A 12,348-nucleotide genomic window follows, 5' to 3' on the forward strand; every position below is an offset into this window, starting at 1 on the left:
TACTTGTACCCGGGCTACAAACCAATTTTCATAGATCTGTAAAAAGTTATTGGTGATAAGTTATAACAAATGAAGGCGAAAAGACAATAAGCATTGCTCAATATATTCAAGGGTCTGAAGATAGAATAAAGACTAAAATGTCGGTACAGTACTCTGTGTCGTCGACAGGGTCGTATATGAAGGCCATGCAGGCCATGGTGGACGCTTTGGAACGACTCCAGGAACCTGCTGTGGATTTGGCCACTCCAAAGATTGATACTGAAGAGCACGAGATTGATTTGGGCGTGTTAGCTCAATTTGATGATATTCAACTAAGTGAAGAAATTAGTGATTTCAGTTCAGATACTGATGACTACGATGATGATGGTGGTGCTAATGCTTATGATGATTTAATGAAAGAATGCAAAAGAGTCGCAAAGACCAAGGAACAATTAAGTCAACAAGAATTAGCTGATACAATTGTTTCAACTTTGACATCAGAATCATCTCTTGATAGTCTACAATCATTTCTTTTTGATATTCTTGGGTTTGAAGAATTTGATTTGATTTCAAAAATCATTGCTGATAAAGATCAAATCTTAAGTGATATGACTAAAGAACCATCTCATGAAAAGATACAGAAAGAATTTTTATCAGAGAGAGACATAAGGAATCAAGTGAAAAAGAATCAACAAACTGCAAAATCACAAGATTTAGCACCAGCTGAGACCGTTAGAAAATATCCAAATGTCTATAAAGCGTTTGATGGTGGTAATACTGTTGCTTTTAATGGTCAAAAATTTACATTACCAGTTGGATCAACAAGAGAACAACGTGAAAATTATGAAGAAATCACAATTCCAATCCAAGCCAAAAAATTCAAAAGAGCTAATGAAGTCCCAGTTCATATTAGAGATTTAGATACTCTTTGTCAAGGTACTTTTAAAGGTTATAGCACATTGAATAGAATGCAATCCTTAGTTTACCCAGTTGCTTATAACACCAACGAAAATATGCTTGTTTGTGCTCCAACAGGTGCTGGTAAAACTGATGTTGCGTTGCTCACAATCTTACACACAATTGGTCAATTTATGACAGAAACTGATGATACAATTGATATTGATTATAGTGAATTTAAAATTGTTTATGTTGCACCTTTAAAAGCTCTTGCTGCTGAAATTGTGGAAAAATTTAGTAAAAAATTAGCTTGGTTAGGTATTCAAGTTAGAGAATTAACTGGTGATATGCAATTGACAAAATCTGAAATAATCGCAACTCAAGTTATTGTCACCACTCCAGAAAAATGGGATGTTGTTACTCGTAAAGGTAATGGTGATGATGAATTGGTATCAAAAGTCCAACTTTTAATCATTGATGAAGTTCATTTACTTCATGAAGATCGTGGTTCAGTCATTGAAACTTTAGTTGCTCGTACTTTACGTCAAGTTGAAAGTACACAATCTATGATTAGAGTTGTTGGTTTATCAGCTACACTTCCCAATTTTGTTGATGTTGCTGATTTCTTAGGTGTTAATAGAGAGATTGGTATGTTCTTTTTCGATCAATCATTCCGTCCAGTTCCATTAAAACAACAATTGATTGGTGTTAAGGGGAAAGCTGGTAGTAAACAAGCTAGAGAAAACATTGATCGTGTTACATATGATAAACTTATTGATGAATTGAATAATGGTGCTCAAGTCATGGTTTTTGTTCATTCAAGAAAAGATACTCAAAAGACTGCTAGAACTTTTATAAGCATGGCTCAGGAAAATAATGAAGGAAGTTATTTTGATTGTACTGAATCAACAGAATATGAACGTTTCAAACGTGAAATGAGTAAAAATCATAATAAAGATACACGTGAATTATTCCAACATGGGTTTGGTATTCATCATGCTGGTATGCTTCGTTCTGATCGTAATTTAACAGAAAAAATGTTTATGAGTGGTGCTATTAAAGTTTTATGTTGTACTGCAACTTTAGCTTGGGGTGTTAATTTACCAGCTGCAGTTGTTATTGTTAAAGGTACACAAGTTTATGATTCCAAGAAAGGTGGTTTCACAGATTTAGGTATTTCTGATGTTATTCAAATTTTTGGTCGTGCTGGTAGACCTCAATTTGAAAAATATGGTACAGGTATTCTTTGTACTACAAGTGATAGATTAGATGATTATGTCAGATTATTGACATCTCAACATCCAATTGAATCTAAATTATCTGCAAAGATTGTTGATAACTTAAATGCTGAAATTTCATTAGGTACTGTGACAAATGTTGATGAAGGTGTTAAATGGTTAGGTTTCACTTATATGTTTACAAGAATGAGACAAAATCCATTTGCTTATGGTATTGATTGGAAAGAACTGGCTGAGGATCCACAACTGGTTGAAAGAAGAACTCAATTGATTATTAGTGCAGCTAGAAGATTACATTTTTTACAAATGATTATTTTCGATGAAAGATCAATGCATTTTGTTCCTAAAGATTTGGGTAGAGTTGCATCAGATTTTTATTTACTGAATGATAGTGTTGAAATTTTCAATCAAATTTGCAGTCCTACAGCTACAGAAGCTGATGTTCTATCAATGATTAGTATGAGTAGTGAATTTGATAGTATTAAATTTAGAGAAGAAGAAGCTGTTGAATTGACTAAATTATTAGAGAATAGAGCAAAATGTCAAATTGGTGCAGAGTTATCAACAGCACCTGGTAAAACAAATATCTTATTACAAGCATTTATTTCACAAGCTTCAATTAATGATTCTGCATTATATTCAGATTCTAATTATGTCGCACAAAATTCTATAAGAATTTGTCGTGCATTATTCTTAATTGGTATTCATAGAAGATGGGGTATTTTCGCCAAAGTTTTATTATCAATTTGTAAATCTATTGAAAGAAGATTGTGGTCATTTGAGCATCCATTAAAACAATTTGAATTACCACAACAAATCATAAGAAATTTAGAAGCTAAGAATACACCAATGGAAGATCTAAGAATGATGGAATCTAGAGAATTAGGTGATTTAGTTCATAATACCAAGATGGGTTCAACTTTATATAAATTGATTGGTAGATTACCATATATTTTAATTGAAGGTGAAATTTTCCCCATCACTAAGAATGTTATGAGAGTTCATGTTTCTTTAGAACCAGATTTTGTTTGGGATGAAAAATATCATGGTGGTGCACAAATTTTCTGGGTTCTTGTTGAAGAATCTGATAAGAATTCAATTTTACATTTCGAAAAATTTATATTGAATAGGAAGCAATTGAAAAATCCACATGAAATGGATTTTATGATTCCTTTGGCAGATCCATTACCACCACAAATTGTTATTAGAGTTGTTAGTGATTCATGGATTGGATCAGAAACTACACATAGTATTTCATTCCAACATTTAATTAGACCTCACAATGAAACTTTACAAACTAAATTATTAAAACTTCAACCATTACCAATTACCGCATTACATGATTCAGGTATTGAGGCAATCTATAAACCAAAATTTAGATATTTCAATGCAATGCAAACAATGACTTTCCATACATTATATAATACAAATTCAAGTGTATTTGTTGGTTCACCAACAGGGTCAGGTAAAACCGTGGTGGCAGAATTAGCAATTTGGCATGCTTTCAATGAATTTCCAGGTTCTAAAATTGTTTACATTGCACCAATGAAGGCATTGGTTCGTGAAAGAGTTGATGATTGGAGAGAAAGATTAACCAAGACAACAGGTCATAAAGTTGTAGAATTAACTGGTGATTCTATACCAGCTGCAAAAGATGTTAGAGAAGCAAGTATTATTATTACAACACCTGAAAAATTTGATGGTATTTCACGTAATTGGCAAACACGTAAATTTGTTCAACAAGTTTCATTAGTTATTATGGATGAAATTCATTTATTAGCAAGTGATCGTGGTCCAATTTTAGAAATGATTGTTAGTCGTATGAATTATATGTCATCACAAACTAATAAACCTATTAGATTATTAGGTATGTCCACTGCTGTTTCAAATGCATTTGATATGGCTGGTTGGTTAGGTGTTCGTGAAGGTTTGTTCAATTTCCCATCTTCTGTTCGTCCAGTTCCATTAGAGATGTATATTGATGGATTCCAAGATAATTTAGCATTTTGTCCATTGATGAAAACAATGAATAAACCTGCATTCATGGCAATTAAGGCACATTCACCAACAAAACCAGTTTTAATTTTTGTTGCATCACGTCGTCAAACAAGATTAACTGCATTAGATTTAATTCATCTTTGTGGGTTAGAAGATAATCCACGTAGGTTTTTAAAAATGGATGAATTTGAATTAGAAGATGTTTTAAAAGATGTTAAAGATGAAACTTTAAGATTATCATTACAATTTGGTATTGGATTACATCATGCAGGTTTAGTTGATAATGATCGTAAGATCAGTCATAAATTATTTGAATCAAATAAAATTCAAATTTTAATTGCAACAAGTACTTTAGCATGGGGTGTTAATTTACCAGCTCATTTAGTTATTATTAAAGGTACTCAATTTTTCGATGCTAAGATTGAAGCATATAGAGATATGGATTTAACAGATATTTTACAAATGATGGGTCGTGCAGGTCGTCCAGCTTATGATACAAGTGGTATTGCAATTGTTTATACTAAAGAATCCAAAAAGATGTTTTATAAACATTTCTTAAATGTTGGTTTCCCAGTTGAATCTTCATTACATAAAGTTTTAGATAATCATATTGGTGCAGAAATTTCAGCAGGTACAATTAAATCAAGACAAGATGCAATGGATTTCTTGACATGGACTTTCTTATATAGAAGAGCTCATAATAATCCAACCTATTATGATATTCAAGATACTTCCACTGCAGGTGTTGGTAAATATTTATCAGATTTAATTGATGCTACAATTAAAAATTTACAAGAATCAAGTTGTGTTATTGCAGGTGAAAAACAATTGATTCCAACAGCATATTTAAACATTTCATCATATTATTATTTATCACATTTAACTATACGTAATTTAGTTAATCAAATTTCATCAGATGCAACATTTAGAGAATGTTTGAGATTGTTATCAGAAGCTATTGAATATAATGAATTACCAACTAGACATGGTGAAGAATTGATTAATATGGAAATGTCACAAAATTTACGTTATCCATCAGATGATTTAGTTGATAAGCCAATTTGGGATCCTCATATTAAGACATATCTTTTATTACAAGCTTATATGAGTCGTGTTGATTTACCAATTGCAGATTATTCACAAGATACCGTTTCAGTTTTAGATCAAGCATTACGTATCTTACAAGCATATATTGATGTTGCATCAGAGTTGGGATATTTACAAACTACATTAATTTTCATCAAGATTATGCAATGTATTAAACAAGGTATTTGGTTTGATGATGATCCAGTCTCTAGTTTACCAGGTCTAGACCTCCGTCGTTGGTCTGGGTATTCAACCGATGGTCTAGGAACGGAAATAAATGGACTTTCTGAAATTCAGCGCCGTGATGAGTTAGAGGAAGGTCATGGAGACCCTGGTCATGATGGCCAAGACCATAAATTTAAAACAATTAAATCCAAATTTACAACTTTAAAGGAAATTGGTGGATTTAGTTATGGGAAATTGAATGGATTTATGAAAAGAATTGGTGTTGATGAATCTCAAAAAAGGGAATTTGTTTATGCTGCTCAACATTTACCAGTTGGTGATTTCCATGTTGAACAATCTGAATCTGATTCATTGAAAGTCCAATTAAAACATCATAATGAACCTGTAAATTCAGATTTTAAAATGTTATGTGCCAAGTTCCCCAAATTACAAAAAGAATCTTGGTTTGTTATATTATGTGATTTAGAATTCAATGAACTTTTAGTGGTGAAAAGAGCGGCTCCAATACTTAAAAAGGGCTCTAAGAAGGGTGTTGTTGATTGTGAATTGAGTATCCCTTCAGAACTCAAAGGTTCCTTAGTGAATGTATTGATGGTTAATGATGCTTTTGACTTGCAATACGGAGTCCAAGTGGAACTCAAGTATTAAGTAAGCACTAAAAAAAAAAATTAGCTGAATCGAAAAGTTTCGAAAATTTAAAGTGGTTTTTTTGTGGCAGAATCAATAGAAATGCAAAATAATGCACGAGAACAATAGCACTAAAAATTGAATTTCTATAATACCAAATTAAAACTTTTTCAATTGGAAATCAGAATAAGTTGTTGGAAATGGGTCCAAACAGGGTTTCCTGTTTATGTATAAATAAAACTAAATGGTATAAAATATTATTTTAATTGAGAATTTTATCAAAAAGTATACAAAACAAGTATTCAAAAAGATATAGACAATCACGATCGATGATTAAATTAATCAAGATTACCTAGATCTCACTATACCAATCTCAAACATGTCTCAACTAGAATCCCTATTATCATGGGCAAAAGAACAAGGTGTCCAAGTTCAAAAAGGTGTTACGTTCCAAAAAACAAATAGTGCAGGGTTAACAATCTGTTATGAAGGTGATGAACCTTTAGACAATAAGGAACCTGTTTTACAAATTCCCGAACATATTACCATCACTCCCATACTTGCTGATCGTGTATTTGGTTCTGAAGTTGTTCCTAAGGGCAATAGAACTCCTTTAACCCAGTTATTAGTTGCAAAATTAAGATTTGATCAAAGTGATGATACTAAAACTTTAGATGATGATACTAATGTTTCTAAATTATTGAAACCATTTATTGAATTCTTACCAACAGGTCGTGAGATTGGCTCACCATTTTTTTGGAATGAAATGGAAAGAAGTTTAATTAAAAACACTGATGCAGATTTAGCTATTGATGTTGGTCTTAATAAATTAGTTGAAGAATGGTATGATATTGTTACAAAATTACCAAAGAAATTTCAATCATATCAATACCAAAAAGATTTAAAATTTTTCCATGATTTCCAAAAAGATAGAGATGTCTCTAAGCATTTTGAATTCTTCAATGATGATTCAGTTTCATGGACAAGTTTTGCTGCTTATTTATGGTCATCTACTATCTTTACATCAAGAGGATTCCCATTCTTGATCTCTTCAACTGATGAATGTAGAGATTTAAATGAAGGTATGTTAGTCCCCATCCAAGATTTATCAAATCATAATCCAAGTGTTGAAATAAAATGGGGTAGATTAGATAAATTCATGACATTTACCACTGAACAAATTGTTAAGAAAGGTGATGAAATTTTCAGTAATTATGGACCAAAATCAAATCATGAATTATTATTTGGGTATGGATTTGTTATGGATAATAATATTTATGATAAAGCAGTATTAGCACTTAGATTACAAGATGTTAATATTACAGAAGCTCAAAAATTTGGGATTAAGTTAATTGGTGATGAAGTTAGTTATCCAATTACGAATGAAAACCCATTACCTCAAGGTCTTATTGATTTATTTGCATTCTTGGTTAAGAATGATCAAGAGGATTCTGTTACTTTAAGAAATAGATTGGAAGGTTTAGATCAATTACAATCAATTTTGGAACAAAAAATTGAATTTTTAAAAAATTTAAAGAATGATGTTGGTAAAGATGGATTTAAGATCAATCCATATTTCTTAAAGGTTGCAAAGACTTATAAGACAACTCAAAGATTATTATTTCAAAAATCCTTGGAGGAAATTTCTAAATTGATTAAGAATTTGTTGAAGCAGTATAAACCATTATCATTTAAATCTGTGTTGAAGCAAGATAAACCATTTTCCAAATCTTTAGAACAGTTATTTGGTACTCAGAATTATGAACTTTTAGATAAATCTGATAATTTAGATAAATCAGTCTTATTATGGATCACTAGAGTCTCCAATAAATCACATTACCCAAAACCTGAACAAACTGTATTGCCAACTTGGATTGAATCAAAATTTCAAGATTTACAGGGAACCAATTTCTCGAATGATGAATCAATTTTAGAAGTTCAAGAATTTTATCAAGATATTTTCCCTAAACTAGGTAAAACCATACCAGAAATATATGGCACTGGTCAATGGGATTTTGAAAAATTTAAAATTGGGAATAAATTAATTGATTTAATTAGTTTTACAAGATCAATTAGTAATGAAATTTTCTTTATTAATGATATCAAATTATAATCATACACTACAACAATAATTTGCTAATTAACTTAATAACTTAATATAATATACACTATGAATTCCTTCAACTATTCCATGTAATACACATAATCTATTCAAAGAAATCATCTTCTTCTTCTTCAACATCATCATGTTTAACAGAATCAGGAGCTTCATGAACCTCATTATAATCATTTAATTTATAATCCCCTTTTAATATATCATCAATACTAACGGGTATAGTACCTTCTTTTAACATTTTTTCAAACTGTTTCTTATATGAATTTCGATCTTCTTCAGTTTTAATTAAACCTTTTTTAGTGGATTCATCTAAATCTTCTGATGTTTCTGATGGATAAAGTGAAATGTATTTTATATCTTTTGGGAAATTTACAGTGTATAATAGATCTATTTCACAATGTCCTAGAACTTTTTTAGCCTTTTTAATTTCCTTTTTATCAGATTTTTCGTCTTCAACTAATGAATCATATTGTTTTTTAGCCTGTTTATATTTTCTAAGAGCCTTTTTTCTTTCAAAAAATCTAACCATATGATATTTCTTGGAGATTTTTTTCACCTTCTGAGATCTTTCAACATTTAATTTTTCTGTTTTAAGGGCTTGAAGGGCACGTTCATTTTCAATTATAACATTTGATGGTAATTTATCTCTTCTTTTATTTAATAATCTTTCAATATCTCTTATTTTTTTATTTATTTTGGAAGTACCTGATCCTAATACTGATGCGACTTCGACTGAAACACCGTTTGATCTTCTTTGTTTCTTTACTGGTGGCATGATGTGTGTATATATGTGTGGTATATGAGTTGTGGGTTGATGTGTAGAGTTTATGATTATATTTTGTACCCGATGAGTTTATATGTCAGATTGAAATTTTTTTTTAGTATTACAATCAAAATGTTGCCCGAAACGGATTTATACTACACAACTAAGAATTAACTTGATATTAATCTATATGAATAAATTGGGATATAATATACAACTATGATTACATATGAATAGTCTTGTAGTCCATTTCTTGTTTTTTCCTTTTTTAAGGAAGAAAATCCGATTAAAATTGATGGATTTATGAGGGTTTTTATATCACCATATAAGATTATACTGGAAGGACTCTAACACCTGCAATTCTATCAACAACCTGATATAATGAGTTAGTATATTGTGAATAGCAATGAAGGGATATTGGTTATACATACTGGAGCAATAACAGGATGAGATAATAATGGACCAATGAATGGAACACTTCTTAAGAATGAAACGATAACAGCAAAGAAATCACTATGAAAGTTAGTAAAGATTCTTTTTGAATACATTAATGTTGTTTATAACTCACCCAAATAATGCCAAGATACCAAAACTTTCAATTAAAAACCCAGTAAAAGGCCATTTAACCAAGATTAATAAAATACCAATTGAAAATGCAATTGAACCACGAATTTTAGTTGGTCTTGTAAAAAATACTACTGTCCTTTGAGGTCCTATGATTAATACCACACCGATAACAAATAGTAACTAATAATGTTAGTAATGAATTCTTTGATATTTGATGTTGAATGTTAACATACATTACCTAATGCTAATAAAGCAGAATCAAAAAAGGTTAGAACACCTAATAAAAAGAAAACCAGACCTTGAAATTGTTAATAATGATATTTGAATAGTTAAAAGTATTGTAGTACATACCACCAGCAGTGAATCCAACACCGAATTCTAAAACATAATAAGTTAGTATTCATTCCCATAATCAATAGATCAAACGACATTAAACGCGTAGATGAGAAAGCCATAGTAATAACTCCATGAACAATACATCAAAAACTAGTCTAACACCACAAAAACTACCTAATCATAGCACAAACACATACTCTGAGACTCCGTTAGCCATACCATCTTGCCACTGTGAACTCTTGTAACAGTTGTCTACTATTTGATCTGTTTGTCTCATTGATTCAATATTTGATCTTTTCAGGAACATTGAAAAACAAATGTGTGTGGTTACATAAGTGGTTATATAATACAGACACTGCCGGTATTTAAATGACTTGAATATTATCAATTGAAATCTGTATTAATAGTGGACTATATTACCATTTGATATACTATCATATTATTATTATATTATTGACTAGCTCACAGTTCACCATGGGAAAACCAGAAGCACCACCACCTTCGTACGATGAAGCTATCAACACTCCAATGACTCTCAGTGAAAACTTACCACAAGGTGCTCCATTACCAGCAGGAAGACCAAGTCAATCATCAAGACCTACAAATCAATTCCAACCACCTCCTCAACCACCAAGACCAACTCAATCACAGAGCTTCAACCAAGGACCACCACAAGGACAACAGCCAGACGTTCCTTGGAGATATCCCAATGGATTTTGGTGTCATAAATGTCACAACACTGGTAAAAAATTAAAAAATGGTAAATCATGTCAAAATTGTTGGGAAAGATTTGCTCCAAGGGCAAGAAGAGCTCCAAATGTTCATTTACAAACTGTTTATAATGGGTATACACAATCTTCAAATTTAAATTTTGGTGGATTTCAATTACCTTTTGGATCAAATAATAATTCATTTAATACTACAACTACAAGTTTTAACTCTCCGGGTCCACGTTATGTCCAGCCTGGTGATCCTGCTATTGGAGGTGTCCAGTGTGGGAAGTGTAGAGGGAAGGGAATGGTTAGATTCTTTTTAGATGAAGAGCATTGGTGAGTTAATTTGTTATTTATTTGTTATTTTGATTAATACTAACATTGTTTTATAGTCCGGTTTGTAATGGGATAGGACGAGTTTTCGTCTGATTTATATACAAATTATACCAAAATGATCCCCTTTCTTTGCTTAATGAGTTATGATTACATACATTTGCTTTAAATATATAATATTAGTTGTCTTTGTTGTTTTATGTGTTTGGTTTGTAGCCCTGTTTTGGCTGTTTTATTAATTTTCGATCGATGAGATGCACAGAAAAAATTGAATTTTTCAAGGAAATTTTGAGTAATAATCATGTGAAAATAAACGAATTAATTAGTAAAAAGATAAAACTATAGTTTGCAATATAAAATCTAGTTTTAGAAGTATCAAGTACTATACTGCTTTAATATTGTTTCATATTTGGTTATTGATCCCAAGAAAATACCATAATTCATTCAATTTCCATTGAGAACACTATATTCTCAAAAAAATCATTATTACTCATCCCCATAGATTAACAAAATAAATCAATCAAACTTAATGTCTTCTAACCTTTCAAGAGACATTTCAGAGTTATCACTCGACCCAGAATCATCATCCTCAACACCTCAATCAACATCAACACCACCACTTTCCAATGGATCAGGTTATTCCACCACTGCTCAAACTTCAATAAATCATCCAAAACCTTTAAGAAATAAAAAATCTTCAATGAATCGTTTAGATTCTCCATTAGATACAAGACCTGCTTCTCCTTATACTTTGAACCCTCCAATAGATTCAGATGGATTATCATGGCCAAGTGTAGGTGCAAGAAAAAGAATTGAATCAAATGAAGAAGAATCTAAACAACGTGAAAAAAGAATAAGTGATGCTGTTAAAGTTATACTGGAAGAATTAGGTGAAGATACAAATAGAGAAGGTTTATTGGAAACACCTGAAAGATATGCAAGAGCAATGTTATTCTTCACAAAGGGGTATGAAGATAATATTAGAGATGTTATTAAACGTGCTGTTTTTGAAGAAGATCATGATGAAATGGTTATTGTTAGAGATATTGAAATTTATTCCCTTTGTGAACATCATTTAGTTCCATTTTTTGGGAAAGTTCATATTGGTTATATACCAAATAAGAAAGTTCTTGGTTTATCAAAATTAGCAAGATTAGCTGAAATGTATTCAAGAAGATTTCAAGTTCAAGAAAGATTAACAAAACAAATCGCAATGGCTTTAACTGAAATTTTAAAACCTCAAGGTGTTGCTGTTGTTATCGAGGCTACTCATATGTGTATGGTTAGTCGTGGTATACAAAAAACTGGTTCAAGTACAGTGACTAGTTGTATGCTTGGTTGTTTTAGAGAAGCTCAAAAAACAAGAGAAGAATTCTTAGGTTTATTAGGAAAGAGATAATAACCTATTGAAGTCTAGTACTTACTAAAGATCTTTCAACATGGATCTATGATTTATTATTTTTTTAAACTTTCAACGATATATGAATTTTTATGGGTTGCATTACGTAC

General features: G+C 31.0%; 5 protein-coding genes across 5 annotated transcripts; 4 read left to right on the forward strand and 1 right to left on the reverse strand.

The window, feature by feature from the left end:
• Positions 1 to 137: 137 nt before the first annotated feature.
• SLH1 (RNA helicase) lies at positions 138 to 6,032 on the forward strand (the record flags this gene model as incomplete). The annotated part of the gene is made up of 1 exon (XM_011278153.1): positions 138 to 6,032. One exon carries the CDS (start codon positions 138 to 140, stop codon positions 6,030 to 6,032), a length of 5,895 nt encoding a protein of 1,964 aa, XP_011276455.1.
• A 358-nt stretch (positions 6,033 to 6,390) lies between these two features.
• Positions 6,391 to 8,124, forward strand: BN7_1200 (uncharacterized protein; the record flags this gene model as incomplete). Its single annotated transcript, XM_011278154.1, has 1 exon — positions 6,391 to 8,124. The coding sequence occupies one exon, from the start codon at positions 6,391 to 6,393 to the stop codon at positions 8,122 to 8,124; it is 1,734 nt and encodes a 577-aa protein (XP_011276456.1).
• Positions 8,125 to 8,218: 94 nt separating this feature from the next.
• EFG1 (Efg1p) lies at positions 8,219 to 8,902 on the reverse strand (the record flags this gene model as incomplete). Its single annotated transcript, XM_011278155.1, has 1 exon — positions 8,219 to 8,902. One exon carries the CDS (start codon positions 8,900 to 8,902, stop codon positions 8,219 to 8,221), a length of 684 nt encoding a protein of 227 aa, XP_011276457.1.
• A 1,365-nt stretch (positions 8,903 to 10,267) lies between these two features.
• Positions 10,268 to 10,846, forward strand: HUA1 (Hua1p; the record flags this gene model as incomplete). The annotated part of the gene is made up of 1 exon (XM_011278156.1): positions 10,268 to 10,846. The coding sequence occupies one exon, from the start codon at positions 10,268 to 10,270 to the stop codon at positions 10,844 to 10,846; it is 579 nt and encodes a 192-aa protein (XP_011276458.1).
• Positions 10,847 to 11,368: 522 nt separating this feature from the next.
• FOL2 (GTP cyclohydrolase I) lies at positions 11,369 to 12,238 on the forward strand (the record flags this gene model as incomplete). Its single annotated transcript, XM_011278157.1, has 1 exon — positions 11,369 to 12,238. One exon carries the CDS (start codon positions 11,369 to 11,371, stop codon positions 12,236 to 12,238), a length of 870 nt encoding a protein of 289 aa, XP_011276459.1.
• Between the last annotated feature and the right edge of the window lie 110 nt (positions 12,239 to 12,348).

This window comes from Wickerhamomyces ciferrii, contig 00027 (assembly GCF_000313485.1).
Source record: "Wickerhamomyces ciferrii WGS project CAIF00000000 data, strain NRRL Y-1031 F-60-10, contig 00027, whole genome shotgun sequence".
In the NCBI taxonomy this organism is placed as follows: domain Eukaryota; kingdom Fungi; phylum Ascomycota; class Saccharomycetes; order Phaffomycetales; family Wickerhamomycetaceae; genus Hansenula; species Hansenula ciferrii.